This window comes from Phaethon lepturus, unplaced genomic scaffold (genome assembly GCF_000687285.1).
Source record: "Phaethon lepturus isolate BGI_N335 unplaced genomic scaffold, ASM68728v1 scaffold30419, whole genome shotgun sequence".
NCBI lineage: Eukaryota > Metazoa > Chordata > Aves > Phaethontiformes > Phaethontidae > Phaethon > Phaethon lepturus.
In genome coordinates this window covers 1-21212 of record NW_010566139.1, presented here as the reverse complement: position 1 = coordinate 21212, position 21212 = coordinate 1, and the positions used below count along the sequence as shown (strand labels likewise).

At 36.6% G+C, this 21212-nt stretch overlaps 1 protein-coding gene across 1 annotated transcript; it reads left to right on the top strand.

The window, feature by feature from the left end:
- Positions 1-205: 205 nt before the first annotated feature.
- LOC104614445 (fragile X mental retardation syndrome-related protein 1) lies at positions 206-19421 on the top strand (the record flags this gene model as incomplete). The annotated part of the gene is made up of 11 exons (XM_010295391.1): positions 206-254; positions 3923-4016; positions 5290-5361; positions 7614-7762; positions 8223-8316; positions 9035-9151; positions 9249-9419; positions 14667-14745; positions 17301-17410; positions 18383-18469; positions 19214-19421. Coding segments are annotated over exons 3-11 (1030 nt in total), but the record flags the coding sequence as incomplete, so codon positions are not given.
- Positions 19422-21212: the final 1791 nt, after the last annotated feature.

The following is a 21212-nucleotide window of genomic DNA, read 5'->3' as shown; positions in this document are numbered from 1 at the left end:
GATTTGAGCTGTCATTTGAAACAATCGCTGTGCACTGTATTTCTTAGAATAGCCAACTAAATATCAGCAGCCTCGTGTGAACAGTGGGGTTGTGTCTTGGAACTTTGCTAAATTGGAACCATAGTCACACAGTTAGTGTAAGTGTTACTGCCTTGTTTTGATTTCACATGCATTCTTATAACAAAAATGTTTTTGTTTTAGGGATTTATCAAAGATGTTCATGAAGACTCGCTTACAGTTGTATTTGAAAACAAGTAAGTTTTATTTAAATAATAATTTGAGTATTGTGGTGTTAATTTTGGTTTTGTGGTTTTGGTGTTCGTTTTGGTTTTTTGTGTTTTTTGGTTTTTTGGTTTTTTTACACTAAGAGGAATTTTAAAATTATTTTATAATCATGTATATAGCACATGTATAAGGTATAATTCTACAAGTACAGACTATTCTCTTCACAGTCTCCATGAACTACTTTCTTGAACTGCTGTATCAGAATTCAGCTCATCAGTTATACAGCCCTGTACTTTTTTTGATATCTTTACTGATGTCTATAGAAGTGACAGTGAAATTTAGTTAAAATAATAATCAGTGGCAGAGGCCCGATACTCATACTAAAGCAGAAAAAGATGGAAAATGCCAAAGTACTTCTATTAAATAATTCTCTATATGTCTAATCTGAGGAATACTGATCAGTGTTCACGACCAGAGAGAAATAGAAGTATCCCAATGATGATTGATTTTTCTTTTTAACTATTAAGAAAATATGTATGTATCCAATCTTAAGACCCAATTGTTTTTAGTGGAAAAGAGTGCAAATCTGGGGAAAGAATTATGCGTGAGGCCCTTTTCTTTTAATATATAAACATAGCAGTGCTGCTAGGGACTTGTAGTGGCAAGTTGAAGATAATCCATGGGATGGTAAAGTAAAAATGAATACCTGTTGTTCAGCATTCAGACTTGGTAACACCATGGATTACCCAGGAGACTCCAGGGCTAATTTAAGATATTCTGGGAGCTACATCTCTTTCCTGTTTCCCTTCCAGTTGCTAGGTGGAGATCCTAAAAATGTGTCAACTTTTGATGTGAAAAATGCTCTTAAACTCTCCCAGCATCAACCTGTAGATTAGTCTTTGAGCCTTTCTTCAAGAAAGATTGCTGGGTAGTAAAGGTAATACTAGGGAGTGTGCAAGTGTGTGTTTATAAACAGTATCTTATAATCCTGCATATATAATCCTAGGGTGTGTATGTGTATATATGAATGTGTGTATACATATATACATGATTATAAAAATAAATTCTAGGAGGGAGAAAAGAAGCAATCCTAGGGTTTACCCTGCAAAGTCCAGTCTTTGTTTCTTTCTAACCTGTTTTCTAGCTCTTTTATGAAAAATATTTAGAAGATGAGACAGGAGCCATAATTTGTAGTGACACTTACTGAGGTGGTTATGAAAGTTGTTACAGTCCCCTAGGTTTTTATACCTACACCCCAAAAACAGGAAAAAAAACAAATTGGGTCCTTGATCCTGTCCATGCTCTGAGGAGAAAGGACCAATCTTCAGTTTCATATTCAACATCCATATTGCTTTTCGTTAAGATAGGAGGCTCTTTGCCTTCAAAGCATATACTTTCACATCACAAACCAAGTAAGCTAAAGGAAGTGCCTGTCGTTCACAGCAGAGGTCTAATTGTTGGCAGACGCATTTCTAGTGTTTAGTATCCATGTCATCCATGTGTTTTACAGAAAGCCTGGCAACAGCAGCCATGTTCCAACAAAGATGGGCTACAACATAGGTCAAGTGCTTTGTTGACCAAAAAGAGGTCTTATCAGGAAGTGTGTATACAGTTCTGTTAATAATCTCGTAAATTATTACACTTTTTAGTGAGTTAAATTTGTAAGGGCTTTAGTAGAACCAAAGCTGACAAGAGCGTCCTGTCCCAAATGCATCATTCTGTTGTGATACTGATCAGCACTAACGAAGTAAACACATTTACCCCACTAAAGGCAGTCTAAATTGTCAGTTTGCATTTTCTGCTATTGTTAACCTGTCTTTATCTACAGCTGTTGTAAGGTTCCCAAAGTTGGTGTACTAGCACAGACTGCTGCTGATGATTTTGTGGCCATAGCAATAATTAATCTCTGGGCAGATATCCTTGATTCTTTTAAGAGACATTTTTTGGAGGTAAGGAGGTAGAGAATGAATGCAGAAGCTTTGGGAACTGGAACCTTTTATTGCTGTATAAGACAGAAAATTGGATCTTGAGGTGCAACTTCATATAGGCCCATTGGAGTTTGAAGAAGCCATATTGAAAGTAAAACTTCTCTGTTGTAAGAAGGAAGCACCTCCCTTTTTTATAATGTGTGCCAGATATTTGGGATAATCCCTCTGACTTATTAGGCATCAGTTCTGTCAGATCCTCTTAGGTAATTTGTAGCCAGTCACAAGTCATTTCTCAAAATATCTTTTTTTGCATTTCACCAGTGAGATACTCAAATTTTGGCTTTTTTGCCATCAAAATTTTGACTCCTCATTCCAAAAACAGTGTTCTGTGCACTTCTCCACTTTTTTGTTAAAAAAAAAAAAACCACACAAAACATCTTGCAGCTGATAGCAGTAAGTCATTATTGGCCCATCCACTTCTAATGGAAGTAGTTCCTTTAGATGGTAGAGATGGAACCAAAATTAGCCTACTGCAACATCAAGTGTATATTATTGAAGGTACAAGGTCTCTTCAATCATAGCATCTCGTTATTGGCGCTTACATCTTCCAGTAAGCTCCCATTCACAGTGAGGTACTTGAGCATCAGCTGTCTTTTAAGAGAAAAAGTAAATGTAAATCTTGTAGGAAGTTGCAGAAGTGCCCTTTGCACTTAAGGCTGAGAATTGTTCCACTAACTTAGGCTGCTCTGTCTGCATGCATTGGAAGTAAGCGAAACAAATACTTGCAGTAATCCTTACTGTTAGAAATTGGTTCTGGATCCTGTCTGTACCTGATGTGAACTTTAAGATGGGCATAAAGGATGAACGTTGGAATGCTTTGGCAGATGCCATGTCAAAGTCCCTTGGATATTCTAAATTAGTCAGATTTTGGGGGAAGTGCATTTTCCCCTGGTTGTATTTCAACCTCTGTGGAGTCTTTAATTGGGTTTCTGGTTAAAAGAATGAGGAACAGCTGATGTTCTGTAACATTCATGGAGTAGAAGGGAAAGGAATTTCAGAATGGAGGGTGTGAATTGCTCCAGTAGTCTTCATAAAATGCACCTAAAATATACACTTCTACAAGTAAAATGCTTTGTAGAGCCAGCTATGGTAAAATAAATAGTCTTTCTGTACAAGAAGGTGTAATTTTGATTTTATATGCCTAGTAATAGTTGGTATTGATAAGCAGATACAAAGGTATGTTTTGAACTGAATCTGTTTGCCAGATGCTTATTGGGGAGTGTTAACAAGTCTGTAGGTAGAAATGTAAAGTTTTGTTGACAATCAGAGTCAGATTTTCCTAGAATGCTTAAAATATCAATGGCAAGCAGTTGAAACGCTAAGTGTGAGGTGAAGAAATGGATGAACTGGTAGACTGCATGGTAGACTGCAAAGATAAGCTTACATCTGTATAAAGGCTTTATGACTTGAACAGTGAGTACATCATCTAATAATCTTTTCACTGGGGTTTTATGAAAGCCATTTAGTGAACACAATCAAGTTAAATTTTTAAGTTAAAAATTGTTGTCTTTAAATATCTTCCCAGATATTATTTTTATCTTGGCAGGGTTATTTTGTTCCATTGCTTTTAAGGCTTGTTTTCTGGCAATAAAGAAACAGACTTGATTATATGGAAGGAGTGAGTTTAGTTAAAACTCAGAGTTCTAAAAATAAAACTTAAGAAAACAGGAAAATTCTAGAAATAATGTGTAATGTCTTTTCAACTTCAGTTGGCAACCAGAGCGCCAGGTACCCTTTAATGAAGTCAGATTACCACCACCCCCTGATATCAAGAAAGAAATTGGTGAAGGAGATGAAGTGGAGGTGAGTTTATTCTCATGAACTGTCCTGACACGTAACTGGTGGTCCTTTCAAGGTGGTGATGATGATTGTAAGTATATTGGCAATCTCAAGACTTAAAATGGACCATGTCTCTAGTAATGGTTTTATTAGGCTTTCACTGAAACTGTGACATTTCAGTTTCTTCACAGAATTACTAATGGAACTTTCTCAGAATCTAAAACTTAACATTGGTGAGAATGTTTCAGAATTAAAACCAAAACTAGGTAATTTTTATTTTTTGATCTGCAGTGTAACTGTTGGAAATGTTTTGATGTGAAGATGTCAAAGTGATTCCAATAAGAAGAGTTTTAACCCAGATGAAATACATGGTGGGCAGTTGTGTGAATTATACTGTTTTACAGAGAAACAGTGTTAATTAGAAATGGTGTATTAAACTAGGAAATTAGAAGGTGCATGTTCTGTTCCCAGCTCATTGTAGTATCTTAGTCATTAGCTTAACTTCTGCTTTTCGCTTTACTTGTCCTTAAAGTCAAAGTAATGAGTTTATTTAGGATACTGTTCTAGTTTTGGGCTAGTAATCTAAGAAACAACGTAGTGTAGGTGCTGGGTTTTTCTGTTTTTTTTCTTTGATATATGTGCTATTTGTTGGCTTTGTTAGAGGTTAAATTTAACAGATTATTTTGTACCTCCTTGCTATTGCAAAATTTCTTGGTAAGTCTGCATGCAAATGACTTTGGCATGTCAGAAATGCCTAAGGAATAAATTAAACTTACAGGAGATGAGGAAAATGAAAGTTTCAGAAGTCATCTGTTCTATATTTGATCTTGCATTAACTTGGTAGTGTTTGTTAAATATGGAATATGTAGTCATATGATGACTTGGTTCATTTCAGTAGTACTAGGTGTATCAAGTAAGCCAAGGACAAAACAAAAATCTTAATTGTGGAGTTACTTCTATGTGTGAACTTTAAGTGTGAAGACAATGTTTGAATTTAGTGAGGAATTGCCCCTGAATAAGCGTTGAGCCAAGGTATTATCTTCCTTTAGAAATTTCTCTTGAATTGTCAGTAATGTATGCAAAGGAAATTGTTCACAGCCCTTGTAGTGCAAAATAATAAAAAATTGTGCAAGAAGCACGTGCCTGGATAATTTATACAAAAATTACTTTTATGTAGCATACTGTTCCATTTTAATGAAAATTAGAAAAGTTGGGATGTTCTTTCGTCATTATACGTGCAGGCAAGTGAATTATGTCTGTATGCGCTTTCAGTGTTCTTTACTACTTCCATTTTCAGGTTTATTCTAGAGCAAATGACCAAGAACCTTGTGGCTGGTGGCTGGCAAAAGTTCGAATGATGAAAGGAGAGGTAACTTATTTTAAATCTGATTTCATGCTGTTATGTTAAATACAGTAAACATGAAAACTCTTTGTGGTGGAAAAACTATGAATAAAGTACTACCAATACAGAAACATGACAAAAGAGAGTTATAAGTTGAGATCACTTTGGGATGACCCATGCTGCATTACACAACTGAGGGTTGTGTGTTTATAGCTGAGCAAGTCACTTAATTGCTTGGGAGACTGTATGCATACATAAGAACAGGATGCCTAACACCTACTTTGTGAATTGAACATCATGTAAAAAATTAAGTAAAGCAGTACACTTCACCTGTAAAGTTACGTGTTTAAACTCCATAAATTAAGCATGCTGTAGCTACTGATGTGTCTTGCTCTGGGTTCTTTTTTGTGTATGTGTATCTACTAAGTGTAGTGGAAAGACACTGGTTGGTTTGCTCTTAGGTAATGTCAAGTTTGTATTTTACCATTGACTTAGAATTGCATCTGTAGAGTAACTTGTAGGTTCAGACACTTAAGTGTATAGAGCTATGGCAGTGTCTGATACCGTCTCATTAAAGCTTTATTTTGTGAAAAGGCAAAGAGAAGAGAATTTAACTTCATAGTAGGAAGGGTACTGTGTTTTGATGCTTCTACTGTATTAGATTCCTAAAACCAAAGGAAACAGAGTTGAGGGAAAAAAAAAGTCCAATTTCTGATATTGTTTAAAAACTAACCAAATAGTATCTGCTATTGAGCTCTGTGAGGGCAAGGTGGTAGTAAACAGTATCAAATGAAGATTCTGTGTCTTGATCCTTGTGGATGAACAGCTTGTTAAGAAAAAGAGAGAAAAGGAGACAAACTGTGAGAGTTCATAATTTGGGACTAATCTGCTAATCTGTCACAGAAATTTGGACTTTAGTTTCAGTTGCCTTGCTGTGCTACTTGTTTCAAAAAAGGTAGTAAAAGTAAAATTTTACATTCTGAATTTAAATGCAGTTCTATCCATTTCTTAATTTTGTAAAATTTTTGACAGAAGGAAAAAATATTATTCATCCTCAGATGGCTGATATCCTTATTATTTTACAGATAAATATTTTATGTTATGTTTTTAAAGTTATTTTACGGAATTGTGTTCTGCGCCCCCCCCCCCCGAAAACCTCACAGTTCCGTCTTGGCTTCTTTGTACAGTCTTTAACATGGTTCCATATTCAAACTTTTTTTCCTTGAAGCAGTTGTGAAATTCACAAACAACCCTCATATCTAATGATAGTTAGCTTTGTGATTGTTCTGATAACCAGAATTATCTTTAACTATAGGAGTTCATTTTTTTTAACTTACAGAGGTAGTTCTCTTAAATTTAGTTTTCTGTTCAGTATTTATATTTCATTATTTTACCTTGTTGTGTGTTTCAAAGCAGTTTTATATGAGTAGGATGATACCTAAGCTAAACTTAAAAAAATAGCATGTGGAAAAGCATGTCACAACCTTAGTGACAACGACCTTTTTCTTGATGCTTGAGTAAATTGTGTGTGTTGACAAAAATGGATACCGGTTTTGAGGGATGAAGAGGAGAAAGTATTGCTGCAGTCCTAAATTGCGTACAGGTGGAAGGGAGGATTGGAGAAGGCTGCATCCCAAACACAAAGCCAGGCTTTGGGGATGTTGTGCACGCAAGCTTCTTTATACCTGCATGTTTTGGGTGGAAGTGAGGAATAGATTATTGGTAGCTGTTAAATCTTCTTGTTCTCTTGCCTTTCTAACTTTGGGATAGTGTGTATGAGAAAGATTGAATTTTTATTTTCTGTTTGATTTTAGATGATTCACAGGTAGTTTGTCCATTGAATCAGTGGATTTGCCTTTTTTTTTAACTGTTGGCAGAGCAGATATTTCCATGAAGAATGAGTTATGTTTGCTTCTCTATTAGATATTTTTTGAATTATAGCTCCGGTAAACCTTTTGAATTTTGGAACTTGAACTGGACTAAAGTAGGTATTTGAAGAGGGATGGGCATGAGAAAAATCTATAAATAAAGATGATTTTGTGGGGGACTTAATTATACTCATATGGTGCCCTGATTTCACATCAGAAACATGTCCAGGCTTATTTATGTAAATTCTAGCATTATATCAACTCAGATTTATGTACAAAAGTACATAATATGAATATATAGACTAAAACAGATTTATGTTTTAGATTTTGTACTTTCTTGGTGATGCTGATAATGTTACTATGTCTTTGTTCCTTACTGAAGTTACCATTTAAAAAAAAATTCTTCCATAGTTTTATGTCATTGAATATGCTGCTTGTGATGCCACTTACAATGAAATTGTCACTTACGAACGACTCCGACCTGTGAATCAAAATAAAACTGTCAAAAAGAACACCTTTTTCAAGTGTACAGTGGATGTTCCTGAAGATCTGAGAGATGCGTGAGTAGCTCTGCACTCTTTAATAAGGCATTTACTACATTTAAGGGGGGGAAAAAACCCACTTGGGTTGTATTTTAGAGGCCGGTTTACAGGTCCATGAAAGATCTTAAGGGTGTCTATGGCTGCAGTAACTGGTTTAGAAACTACTGACTGGGATCCCTGCTGAGCTTCTGGGGTCAGGACAAAAAGCAAGTTCTGAGGTGGGAGCTTGAGGTCTTGCTTTAGGCTTGTACAGGTGATTCACTCACAGTGGGCCTTTGGTACTGAGGTGTTACTTGCCTAATAATGATGATGGCATACAGCCCACTGAGAAATAAGCTCTGGAACAACATTAAGGAGAATGGGAATTTTCCAGTTTCTGAGCAGTCTTTGCCATAAACTACTCTTGGTTTTGATGATAATAACTACGTGTTCTGTTTTGATGCAGCTTGTTGAAATAACAATCGTTTTGTCTCCTTAGGTGTGCTAATGAAAATGCACATAAAGATTTCAAGAAAGCTGTGGGAGCGTGTCGAATTTTTTATCATGCTGAAACTGCTCAACTAATAATACTGGTAAGTATTTCTATGTAAATGTTACATGAATTTTTAGTATATTATTTATGGGAAGTGTATAACCAGCTGTATATTTGTATGGAAAATGGATTAACTTGTTGAGCTATGTGAATTGAGAGAGCTTCAATGTAAGTAGATGTCTTTAAATTTTGTCTTTGTGGGGGAGGCCTTTTGGAGGGGTACGAGTACTGCACTGCATTTGACCTCAGCTGGATTTCCACATGAAGAACTGCACCAGTTCAGCATAGCCATTAAGGAATTGTTCACTTAGATTCTGTGACAGTTTTCTCTTATTACATAGCCTTTTCCCAGTTTATCTTCACAGTTCTGTTTACTTAGTATTATCCATTTGAACCTTACTCTCCAGAATTGTGTTTTCCTTGCTTATTTCCTTAGCTCTGCCATTCATGCAGTGAGTGACAAGTAAGTATAAGCTAGAATGATCCTCAATTTGTTTGTCTGGGGAACATCAAGGTGAAAGAGTTACTGTGTATATCCAGCAGCAAAGTCTTTAGTGTAAAATACGCTGAATGAGAACAGAAGATTGTTGGTTTGCAGAGGTGGTGCTGAATTTCTTAGCTTTGTTTTGAGGAAGACTAATGTCCATGTAAGTACTGGAAATTAGATCATATTTATGATTTAATTTAAATAGGTTCCTGATTTATCCTTTAAAAGTGGATTTGCTTAAAAACGAGACCTTATGTTCTTTCTCTTGTAGTCTGCCAGTGAAGCAACAGTGAAGAGAGTGAATATACTAAGTGACATGCATCTGCGCAGCATTCGTACAAAACTTATGCTTATGTCAAGGAACGAAGAAGCTACAAAACACTTAGAAGTAAGGCATAGCTTGTGATTCTTGTCGCTTGAAACTGAGCACATAACTGGATGTTAGGTTGAGTGCACGTGGATGAGTTATTTTGTTTTCCCTTCAGTGCACAAAACAGCTTGCTGCAGCATTTCATGAGGAATTTGTAGTCAGAGAAGATTTAATGGGACTTGCTATAGGAACGCATGGCAGTAACATACAGCAAGCCAGAAAAGTTCCAGGAGTTACTGCCATTGAACTTGAGGAGGATACTGGTACTTTCAGAATCTATGGAGAGGTAAGGGGGAAACTTTGTATGAATCTGAGCATTTCACGCTGTATCTGCTTTTTAGAGTGGTGAGAGCTGTACCCAGAATTAAGAACTGTAAATAGCTGAGTAGTCGTCTGAGTGTCTCTATGCATGTTCACACCGTGGCAGCTTGTACTACATGTATTTGAAATACAAGACTTTGTTGCAGTGGTGACCTCCATAAGATGTGTTCTGTCCTAATCACTCCATGTGCTGATGCACAAATTCTGTGGTAACTGCACTGTACATCTCGGTCAGCCTGAGAGAAGTATCATTTGCTGCTATTTTAGTTGATCACAGATATTTTTTTTTTTTTTTTTCCTTCAGACTGTATATGCCTTTCTTGTTGGTTCTGCCCCTTACCCTCTCTGTAGTTCATGTGGGTTTTGCTGTGTGGTGTCTGCTTCTCTGACCTAGCCAAATGTGTTAAAGCCCATATCTGCTGCTTTTAACCCTTTTATTTTGGCAATTTAATTGCAAAATTTAATTAATTTAATTTTGTCTGGCTTTGGAAAAATAATACTGGTTTGCTCCAAGTTAATTCTTGGAGTTAATTAACTCCAAGGCTTTTACCTGATGTGCTTTAAATCTGACAAGTGCCTTGAAATGTAGCTGGTCTTTGTCACTACTGTTCTGTCTCCTGCATGGGTCATTGCTTTAGTCCAAAGATGCTGCTGTCACCAGGGCCCTGTCATAACATTTCTTGAGGGTTTTTATCCCATGTTACCAACTCTACAATGCCACTAACACCTGAATCTCTGCTGATAACACTTTAGAAATAGTTGGTTGTCTACTGTTTCAGGAGTCTGTGGTCTTGAATTATGCTCCATGCATGTCAGAAGTAGAAACTAACTGTGATCCAGGGGTCCGATGAAGTTCATATTGCTGAGAGCACAACAAACTTCTGTACTCTCCAGTATCTCTGAAGTTCTGTGTCCTGTTTTTTGTTTTTGGAAACCTTAAACACTTCCAGGGTTATCAGGGTGGCAACAGATACTTTGACCTAGTACTACCAGTAAATCACATCTTGGAGTTCATGAAGAAGAATCAGACAAGTTTAAATGCAATAGAATGTCTAGTGTATTCCAGTTTCAATCTCTAGCACGAATGATGTTACGCTGAAACTTGTGGAAAGGTTATGACTGTCACCAGCCTCTTACAGTAGTGCACGGCAATGATTATAAATACCAGATGCCTCCTAAATAAAAATGCCTTTAGACACATCCAGCCTTGTCCTTCCTAGAAGTGATAGCTGCTTCTAAAAAAGCCAGGCAACCTAAATATTCCACGTGACTAGGGATTCAGCATCTGGGTATACTTGTCTACTCTTTGTGCCTCTCTTCAGCTAAGTTGGCAAGCAGCCAGGCCCTAATGGCTGAGTGCATGGGCAGACAATTTTAGGCTGAGATCTGTGGAAGAAGTTATCTATCTAGTGTCCTTGACATTGTAGTCAGGGTCTGAGGGTCTCCCATAGCTAATGTTTTGCATACAAATAAAAGTTCAGTGTTGCTCAGGGCCACAATCTTGGAGGGAAACAACAGGGAGATAAATTTTAAAGAATCTTGGAAAGTTAGATGATTAGAAGGAAGCTAAACTGTATGGGATGCTGCTTGTGCTTTTTCCCTGCATGGTCAAGAGCACTTTGGTTCCAAGACCCTTCCCCTTCTACCTGAACTGCTGTGTGTGATGCCTGTTAGGAGACCACAGTACTGTGAACTTCAGAGATTTGGACAGTGAGTCCCTGCTTTTGAAATCTTGTGCTTCCCCAGAGAGGGAGAGCCTTGTAAGAAACAGAAAAGCTTCTCTTAGACATCCATTACTGGCAAAATTAAATTGCATTCAATTCTTGTGCAATTCTTAACACTTGAGCTTTTTCCCTCTTACGCCATTTTTTTAAAGATACTTAACTGTATGATAACCATTCCTTTGGATAGAAGGATGGCAAGATCCTATCTATCCTGGCTTTTTCAGGAGACTGTTACTTCTTGTTTTCCTGTTGGAGAGAACAAGAAAACTCATTTTCCCTTTGGAGCTTTCATTAGCTCAGCTCCATTTGAACTAGGAGACTAATACATGTGTTGTTTTCTGGAAAAAAGACTCATATCTCAGTGGAAAAACCATTGTTCCCTGCCCTGACTTGGGAGGGCTTTGTCTGTATCTGCATGGGGACATGGCTTCTCAAATTGTTCCCAGAGGTAGTTTTGTTTTTCCCATTTGGGAAGGTCTAAAAGAGCTACCAAGACTTCAGAGAGACTTTTGAAACGTCTCAAAAACTGGTGTGAGAATCCTATGACAGATCCACCATTTGTAATAGGAGTGCACTCCTCCAGTGTGTAGCCACTAGATTTACTTCAGTGGCTGTGTTACAAAACATTTTCCCTAAAATCTGCAGCCATACAGTTGTTTTGTGCTTATTTAGAACTCTCCTGCTGCAAAAATGGTAGGTATAATGCCGAGTTTAGAAAAATAGCCTGCATTTAATTTTTCTGTTAAAGACTCTTAAAGTAACATGGATGTGTCTTAGTTGTGTGGGCTGCTATGTGAAGTAACCAGAGCATGAATGGATGTATAGACTATTAATTCAAAGCTAGAAAGGTAGTTACTAGTAACTGGAATTCTTTGAGGTCTTTAATCCATGTGCACACTGATTTTTAGAGAGAAAGAAATTACTTTTCCTTTTCTGAATTACTGACCATGAGGCACTGAGAATACATTGTCCAGATCAGCTTTAAATGCTATCTCCTGTTGGGGTGTGAATGAGTCATACAGGTTGTACTTGCATAAAAATTCTGAGTGCTTGTGGCAAAGTGTAGATACGCATGTGTGTCCACTGGAGAACTGCAGTTACTGGCAGTTGTTTATTTTCTTGTCCTGACTCTGCTTCTGTGAAAGCACTCGCTGTTCCGTCATCTTTATTGGGGAAAGAATTGGTAAACATACTTCTGAGGCAGGACATTGTGAGCTCTTCAGTTAATTGTGTCCTATTTGTAGACCTCATTGAAGGTGAAAAATTGCTAATGTGTGGTGAAGTTTGTGTCATTTTAGCAGTTGCTTTGAGTATGCAGCACAGCCTCTGCTCCCTACAGTGACTTCCTGTTCATCTGTTTTCCATGCTTTATTGCTTGTTTCATTATCTGGAAGTTCAGTTTACCCATGTTTCTCTTGCAATCATTTTGACCTCTGAGAAAAGTAGAGGTTTATACATTTTTTTTTTTTTTTTTGTTCTTTTAAGACTTCCGTAATTTGATTGAAAGATGCAGGAGCTGGTGGTACTCTCATGACAGATGAAAGGGCTGAGGCATTAGTGTAAAATGGAAACTGTGCTCAAAAGCTGTCATTACTTGACTAGATGCTGATACTTGTTCCTTAATTCTAAACTTTAGCTGTTGCTGATTGGAAGCTTTATTTCTTGTTTCAGCATCTGTGTAGCCTCAACTGTCAATCAATTTCTGTCATGTAATAATAAAGCTGTATGAGAGCATTTATAGTTCTCCCCACTAACCAATGACATTGTCCTATCTTGGAAAACATTGTAGATGAACTGTGGCCAGAAACAAGCATTCAGGAAGGACACTGCCTTGGTTGTACTTGCGATGGAGAGGTGATATGATTAGGGCAGATTCCTTATTAGTGATAGCTGTAGAGTTCAGGTTGCACTAGTGTAATTTGCCTGCAGTTACAGGAGAGAGTTTGTTGGAAGGTGCTTGTTATTCAGGCTTAGTTTTCCATCAAGCATAAGACGGGAGAGAAACAGAAGATATTTTTGTAGAGAAAACAGAAAGCTTCCTACCTGTAGCCAGTTCTGAACAGGCTTGATGTGCTGTGTCTGTATGCTCCTGTACCTTCCAGCACTGCTGTTTTTCCTTTGAAGCCCCAGTTTGCCTGACCGCTGCCAAATTCCCCTGTAGAGCACTGTACTCTGACCGTAGCCTCCCAGCCTTTCTGCAGTGAGACCCTCTCCTAAAGATAGAAGTGGGTTATGTGGTAGGCAAGCCTTGTGAGTGTGCACACACCTAGAGGAATAGCTACTTTTGTCATTTTGGTAGCATTTACTCACTGAGGATTAATGTGTATTTGAAAACAGAACTTTGTACTTAGACTTGCATGCAAAATGGATCCTTCCGTTACAAGAAAGGTTCTGTGACTGATTTTGTTGTTTTCTTTCCATTCTCTTGAATTCTGAGTAAGAAAACAGAAACCTGATACAGGAAAGAACTTCAAACGGCTGTTTTAGTTAGGCTATTCTGAAAAATCAGTACACCTTTCTTAGGGAGCAGGTTGTAAAGCCAGTCAGTGCTCACAGTGAGCCTGTAAAGTTCTGTGGAGAGATTGCCCTTTAACCTTGCAAATGTCTTCTCTTTATCAGGTGGCATAATCTTTAGATACTGCCAAGAGACAAATGAGTCTAAAATTCATTTTCTCCTTCCCCATTTTTCCACATGTGGTCTTCTGGGAAATGTAATAGTGTATTATACATTAAAAACTACATTAAAAATTGCAAAATTAAATTTATATTGCTGCCAATATCAGTGGTAGCACAGTTTCTGTGAAGAAAAACTGGATGCTTCCAAGGCAGTCTAGAGGAAAATGGAGAGGTTAAACTATAGTTTTATGGCTTGCCCATCTAATCATAGCCATATAGCCACTCATTCTCTGCTAAGTCAGGTGAAATGAGATACATGATCCAGTGTTTCTTTTAATGTAGTATTCTTACAAGCTGAAGTTTCTATGAATGCTATAGGACCTCTTACAGATTTATTTCTTTTTCAATACAGAATGTTTGTGATAATTGGGTTTTTTATATATATATATATATTTAAAAAATGGATTCTAGATTTGAAAATTGTGTTTTGATTTTGGAGAAGAAGAATATAGTTAGCTGTTTTTTCCCAGTTAATGTCTACCAGAAACTGCTTCAAGATACATCTGTAAGATATTTTTATGTCTGGTGTTTACTCATTATAAATTGCAGGTAATATTTTAAAATGTCTTAAAACAGCATGGAAAATGTTGCTTTATTCATTACTGATGCTTTGCTACTGAATTTTGTTTCTGAGCATTTTACTCAATTATTTCTTTAACATTTAGTTCAAAACTAGATTAATCTTGTCTCTCTTCCTCTCTTTTTGAAAATAAGTTTGATGTTTGGAAGACTTGCAGCTGGTGCTGCAAGGTTTTATTTTTAACATACTATATTCACAAATAAACTCAGTTATTTTTTTTATTCATTTCTAGACTGCTGATGCAGTGAAAAAGGCTAGAAGTTACTTGGAATTTGTGGAGGATTTTATTCAAGTTCCCAGAAATCTTGTTGGTATGTAATACTGCTAAAACTTGAAAACTTAGGGAAAGGGAGCTTAATCAGCATGACTCTGCAAAGAAGAATTAGATGCCAGTATGATATTCAATTTCTCCATTTAAGTGGAATGTTATTAATCTTTTAAAACTATATGTATTAGGGAATTATTAAGGAATTTCATATATTGTTGAATAGTACTTCGTCAGGATTTTAACACTCAAAATGGTTTCATTACAGACTTGTACTGTCTAATTTAACGGGAATATTTGAAGTTCAAATTCTAATTAAAAAAACAATTTGCTAAATTGACTACTTAAAAGTGCTAAAAGTAAATTCCAAAATTTAATATGAAAGTACTACAGTTGATTTGCAAGAATGACACAAGACAATTCTCATGTTACTGTTCCCTCCTGGGTTCAGCTTTGTTAGAGGTGGTGGCTGGATGGTGTTGAGCCACTGTATAAATAAGCAGTGCTTGTGAGTCTCATCTTCAGTCTAGAAATTAGCATTTTGCCCTGTTTCAGTTTTATGAAGCTGTAGCTTTTCAAAACTTGTAAATGCATATGATTTTAGCTTCTGTATCATAACCTACCTAAAGCTGGGGTTAATCTCTATCTCCCTTCAAGAGAAAAACATCTTTCCCTAGTTCATTCTTCACAGGGCACTTTTTCCATTTCCCTTGTTCTGCTCCTCTTTGCCTGGTGGTTACGATGCGTCTGGCAGCTTCCTACTCTACATTGCCCCAGCTCACGGGCAATTCAAGTATGAAGGGCATATTAAGAGTGCAGGTATTGTCCCCAATTCAGCAGCAGTTCGGGTTACCCAAAGCACAACTGAAAAACTATGCTTTAACCTCCTGTGGTTTTGGGCTTAGAGCTTGCATAGACTATGTAATGTAAATAATTCATGTGCAAACTCCTAAAAATTAGGCTTTCAAGGTTTTATAACTTGAGCAAGTTAAGGTGTAATGTTTTGGGGTTTGTTTTTTGTTTGGTTTTTTTAATAGGACCTCTGCAGATTCTGTGTCCGATGCAACTTGATGATTCTCACATCTACCAAATGTTAAAAGCTTGTTTTAAAATTCAGCAAATTAATTGTTAGTTTGTATATGAACACATTCTTTTCTGTAATCTCAGCAAACCTAGTTGAGCCAAGAAACTTCACTAAATTTAATGTTTTACAAATTGAGGTTTTTGCGCATTTTGGATAGTGTTCACTAATGCGAATCATGGCTTTAGTCATAGTAATCCATTTAGTTGAAAAATGCTAATTTTAAGCAATTACAATACCAATTTATGACGAAGACAGACATCTTGCCCAATTCACCTACGGTCATATATGTAAGCAGATGTATTTATCTACACTTAAGAAAACACCCAAGTTAAAAGAAGTGTAGTGATCGTTAATGGCTCAAAATCAAGGTGTCACACTATGCCCAGTGCATTTCTCTCCGTACCAAGAGAGAAGAGTGCTGCCATCTGCTGAGTTCCCCATTTCAGCTACTAAAGCTCCTTGGGATGGAGGACTTTTTCCCACATACAGGCTAACCATTATCCATAGGAAAACATTTAATGCTATAATGAGTGTGCTTTATTTTAGTAGTAACAGGATCACTGTGCAAAATTAAATTCTGGGCATATAGATGAGCTGTAGTATTTTCTTTTTTTTTTTTTTTTTTAAAGACAAAAACATACCAAAAAGCCCTGCTGAGCTATTTGAACTGTTGAGGAAACAGTTTTTAATGCTTTTTGCACTTTACTTTGTATCATGTTGATATCTGCTGTAAAGAATGTTTTAGCAGAGTATGCTGTCACACACTTTTAGCTGTTACACCCTTTTTTCAGAGGTTCTGCCTGCCTTTACTCGTAATTTAAACAAATATTTCTAAGTGCCAGCTGTCTGTAGCTGGGATGAAAAAATGTTTCTGCCTAAGTTTAGTTTAAGGATGAGCTAAACTCTTTTAGCAAGGGAGCAGAGGAGTCACTTATTTTGAGATTTAAACACAAGTTCTGAAGAAGCTTTTTGTTTATATCACACACATGATCTCAAAATAATGTTCATTGTAAAGGCAAAACTAATTTTCAGAAACAATTATGTAGGTTTTTTACTTCCTTTTTTTTTTTTTCTTTTAAGAGGCTCCCAACAAACATATATTGTATAAGCCTGCCAAAATGTCAGTAAAGATTTAATGTGGAGTCAGGGGGTACAAATAATATTGATGTATAAATTTAAAATAGTCATTTACAAAACTTTTGTGCCATTTTACTCTTAGCTTGGAACTTGTTTATAGTGGTGATCTTCATCCCTACTTGTCATTCTGTGCATATATATATATATATACACATAGTTTCATTTTGGAAGTTTTCACCTCTTTCTTCTGGCACAGTGTGGGGTTTTCTTTGGGGGGGCTTTTTGTACCTCTGAAGTAGGAGAAAACTTCGAAACAAAGTGAACTTTATAGGAGAGTCAGGTGGTTGTTACAATTACGTTATACATAACCTAAAATATGAAGAAATCCATTAAAATATTTTGCACACGGGTGCAAAATTAACCATTCTTGCCCTCTGAAGGAAAAGTTATTGGAAAAAATGGAAAAGTGATTCAGGAGATTGTAGACAAGTCTGGAGTCGTCAGGGTGAGAATTGAAGGAGATAATGAAAATAAACTGCCCCGTGAAGATGTAAGTACTTAATTCTTTCTTCCTATGATTAGATTTTTAGTTTCAAAACCAGTCATGTCGAATATTTTAACAAAGAATATGTAGGAGAATATATGCAGAAAGTGAGAATTTCTGGGGCATGACTCAAATGAGTTAAAGTGCTACCTTACAGCATCAGAATGGGATCACTGTTTCATCTGTGCATCATTATGCAGTTTCTAAATATAGCCTTTGAGGCCTTTGCACCCTTTTTTTTTTTCATGGCCAACCTGTAACGGTGGTGATCTCCATATTACAAAAATAGGATATCTGTGATTTGGGTAGTTTTCTAGGATACATGCTTGTGGATTATTTAACAAAGCCAGTTTTATAACTTCTGTGGATATAGAGAGCGCAATTCTTAAGGTTTTTTCAGCCTGGTATCTTGCAGTAAATTTCGTATGAAACAATGCAAGAAAAGTTTTTTGCTGCTGAAGCAAGGTGATTTTTTTTTTTAATCTTTCTCCTATATGTACTTTAGCTGCATGATTAATTTGGGATTGATAGTATTAGTACTGTTCACGTATTTTAAATATATGAGGACATAAGATAAAATCTTCTAAGGGTGCTTCATCTTGCAAAGTTGATTTAATTAACCACTGGACACTTCTCGGTGAACTGTGGATGCTTCTACATACCTACTGTGGTAAACACACAGCATTTGTATTGGGGGGGGCGGGTAATATAAACGCTTTTATGTCAAGTTACCTCAACTGCCAGAATAGGTTGTTGGGAAAGCTGGATAGTTTTAAGTCCTTAACATATAAGCCCCTACCCTCACTCCAGTCTGAGCTATGTCTAGTGTATCTTTGCAGCCCACGATTCAGTTACTATCTTTGCTTGTTTAGCTCACTTCTGTAATTTAAACAGATTTTTTTAATAATTTAAACAGAAAGCATTATTTTGATGATAATAATGTTCATGAAAATAAGATTTGACATTTTGTTTCTGTAGGGAATGGTGCCATTTGTATTTGTTGGTACTAAAGAAAGCATTGGAAATGTCCAAGTTCTTTTAGAATACCACATTGCATATCTAAAGGTAAGTGTATTTTAGAAGAAAGAATTTGGAGAGGAAACTTTGGTTGAAGTAACAGAATTTTTTGAGCAACAACTTCGAGTGGGATTTGCAGTTGATACACAGAGGAACAGTTTATCGGGATTTAAGGTTTGGTGCCTTGAACCTGCCCCTTGCCAGTAGGTTTTAAAATAATTACCGTTGTTACTTAGTATTGTTGGTATTGAAAGGATTGGACTGTGAAGCACACTGTTTTAAGTGGCATTTAAGAAGTAATGCACAGTGGTTTTTGTCTGTGTTAGTGTTCTGTTGTTCTGAGGTTAATGCTTGGTTGGGGTAGGATGGAATTTCTAGTAGTAACACACCAATACTGTGTAGTGTTGGAACAAGTATCCAGTTAGATTCGTTGGCTTTGTACGGAGTTGTGGTGTTGACTTAGCAGAAATAATGAGTGAATTTGAATTGTGTTACTTTGTCAGTTTGCTTGTTTCTAAATTTGACTAGAAAACGCGTGGTGTAGTTAAGAAAGGTAATAATAGTCTTAAAAATAGTCTTTCAGCATGGTGATTTAAGAGAAAGGGCTTAGATGTCTTCCAAAACCCAGAGATTCCAGAACTCTTAGTTGAATTCTGTTACTTGCAGTCACCTTCAAGGTGCTGTTGGCTCTCCGACAGGAATGCTAGTTTTTAAGATGACTAGACAATGGTATTTTATGAGGGGAAAGAACGTTTCTTTATCAACAATTTGGTTTTGTTTCCTTTCATGTAGGAGGTAGAACAACTAAGACTGGAAAGGCTCCAGATTGATGAACAATTGCGTCAGATTGGTATGGGTTTCAGACCTTCTTCTGTTAGAGTTCCTGAAAAAGAAAAGGGTTATACAACTGATGAGAGCACCCTCTCCTCAGTGCAAGGTTCCAGATCCTACAGCGGAAGAGGGAGAGGCCGCAGAGGCCCCAATTACACATCTGGTTATGGTGAGTTTTCTTGAGCATCTGTTGAGCAGGACCTCAGGATATATTTGAATCCGTAACTGTCTCTAGATTTCTTTGTGTTCAGCTTAGTTAAGTGTAGTAAGGTTTGAAACTGAGAATTGCCATTTTATTTCTTAGATAGCTCAAAATGCCTAGATTTACATTCTTGTTGAAGTTAAGTTTTTTAAATTGAAAAAAATTACTGAGCAGAGTTCCAGTAAGATCTTACTGTTCAACAGTAGTAGTTATATTATACAAAGCTGGGAAAGAGAAATTGCTACAGATACTCTTCAGGAGGCACAAATAAAAAAAAAAAAAAAAATCTGGAATTAGCAGTATCTGTTTTGATTGCGGAGGAGAAAAACCAGTTGTCTGTGATCATGGCCATCTTATGAAGGTATTTTCGAAAAGTAAAGCAAAATAATTTAAAATGGAGACAGCACAAAATCCTGTGTGTTGTTTTTTTAATCTGGTCAGGAACTAACTGGATTTAGTTGTAGTGAGATACTCTGATGTATTTTTAAATTACAAAGGAACTGCTATTCAGTTCCCTAGAGGCATGCACATCCCCTTTTCATTCAGCAACAGCTCCCCAAGTGGAGACAAGCCTGTGTTTGAACATAGACATATTTCACGAAGAAACATAGGTGGTCCTGTAAACAGGAAAAAAAAAAATACTTATTGAATACAGTAAATTACTCTTGATCATCTACACATCACTCACTTCTGTTACAAAATGAGACAAGTCCTTTTGGATTTTATAGGCTGTCACTGACTGTAGCTTCCAGGATCATGCTGTGTGGGTCAGGTTGATTCTGATGACAATGCTAATATTTGTAAATTCTTTTTTTTACTATTTCCCAATGAATTGTTTGACTAAACTGTAATCGAAAGTTGTTCAGTTTGTTTATATACCCAGACTTTTGTCTGGAAAACTTTTTTTTACCCCTACAATGGCAAGAATTGCATGTTAGAACCGTATGGGTCTAGATTTCTTTATTCCAGAATGGTTAGTAGAGAGAGTTCCTGGATGTTTAAAATAAATAGTAGGTGTTGAATTTTAAGTAGTAAAAAGCTGTGTGGGTTTGGTTAGCTCAGAGGCAGTGGGATATTATGGGCACTATTTAATATAAACAGTTAAATTGTTCAAGCAGCATTACAACAGACAGAAGAGGTTGCTTAGCAACAGCCATCAGCTATAAAGTTGTCCTTGGGAATTTCAGAGAAGTTGCCTAGAAACTGCACCAAATGCCTGCAGTGTGTACACAAAGGGAGGAAATACTGTTTAATCCTTGATTTATCTGTGCACATAAATTACAATTTTGGTAATCTTTGAGCCCTTCTTTCTCATGTTATTACAAACCAACTGAGGTTGAGAATCTCAGAAATGTAGGTAACTTATGTTCTATCTGTATTTTATATCACAGAATCATTAAGGTTGGAAAAGACCTTTAAGATCATCAAGTCCAACCATTAACCCAACACCACCATGCCCACTAAACCATGTCCTGAAGTGCCACATCTACATGTTTTTTGAACACTTTCAGTGATGGTGACTCTTCCACCTCCCTGGGCAGCCTGTTCCAATGTTTGACCACTCCCTCTGTAAAGAAATTTTTCCCACTATCTAGTCTAAACCTCCCCTGGTGCAACTTGAAGCCATTTCTTCTCGTTCTATTGCTGTTTTTTTCTTTTTCTCTTCTCCCAAGTAATTAGTGATAGAAAAAATATATATATTTGTATTATAAAAATATACACACATATACTATATATGAGTATATATAATATAAAATA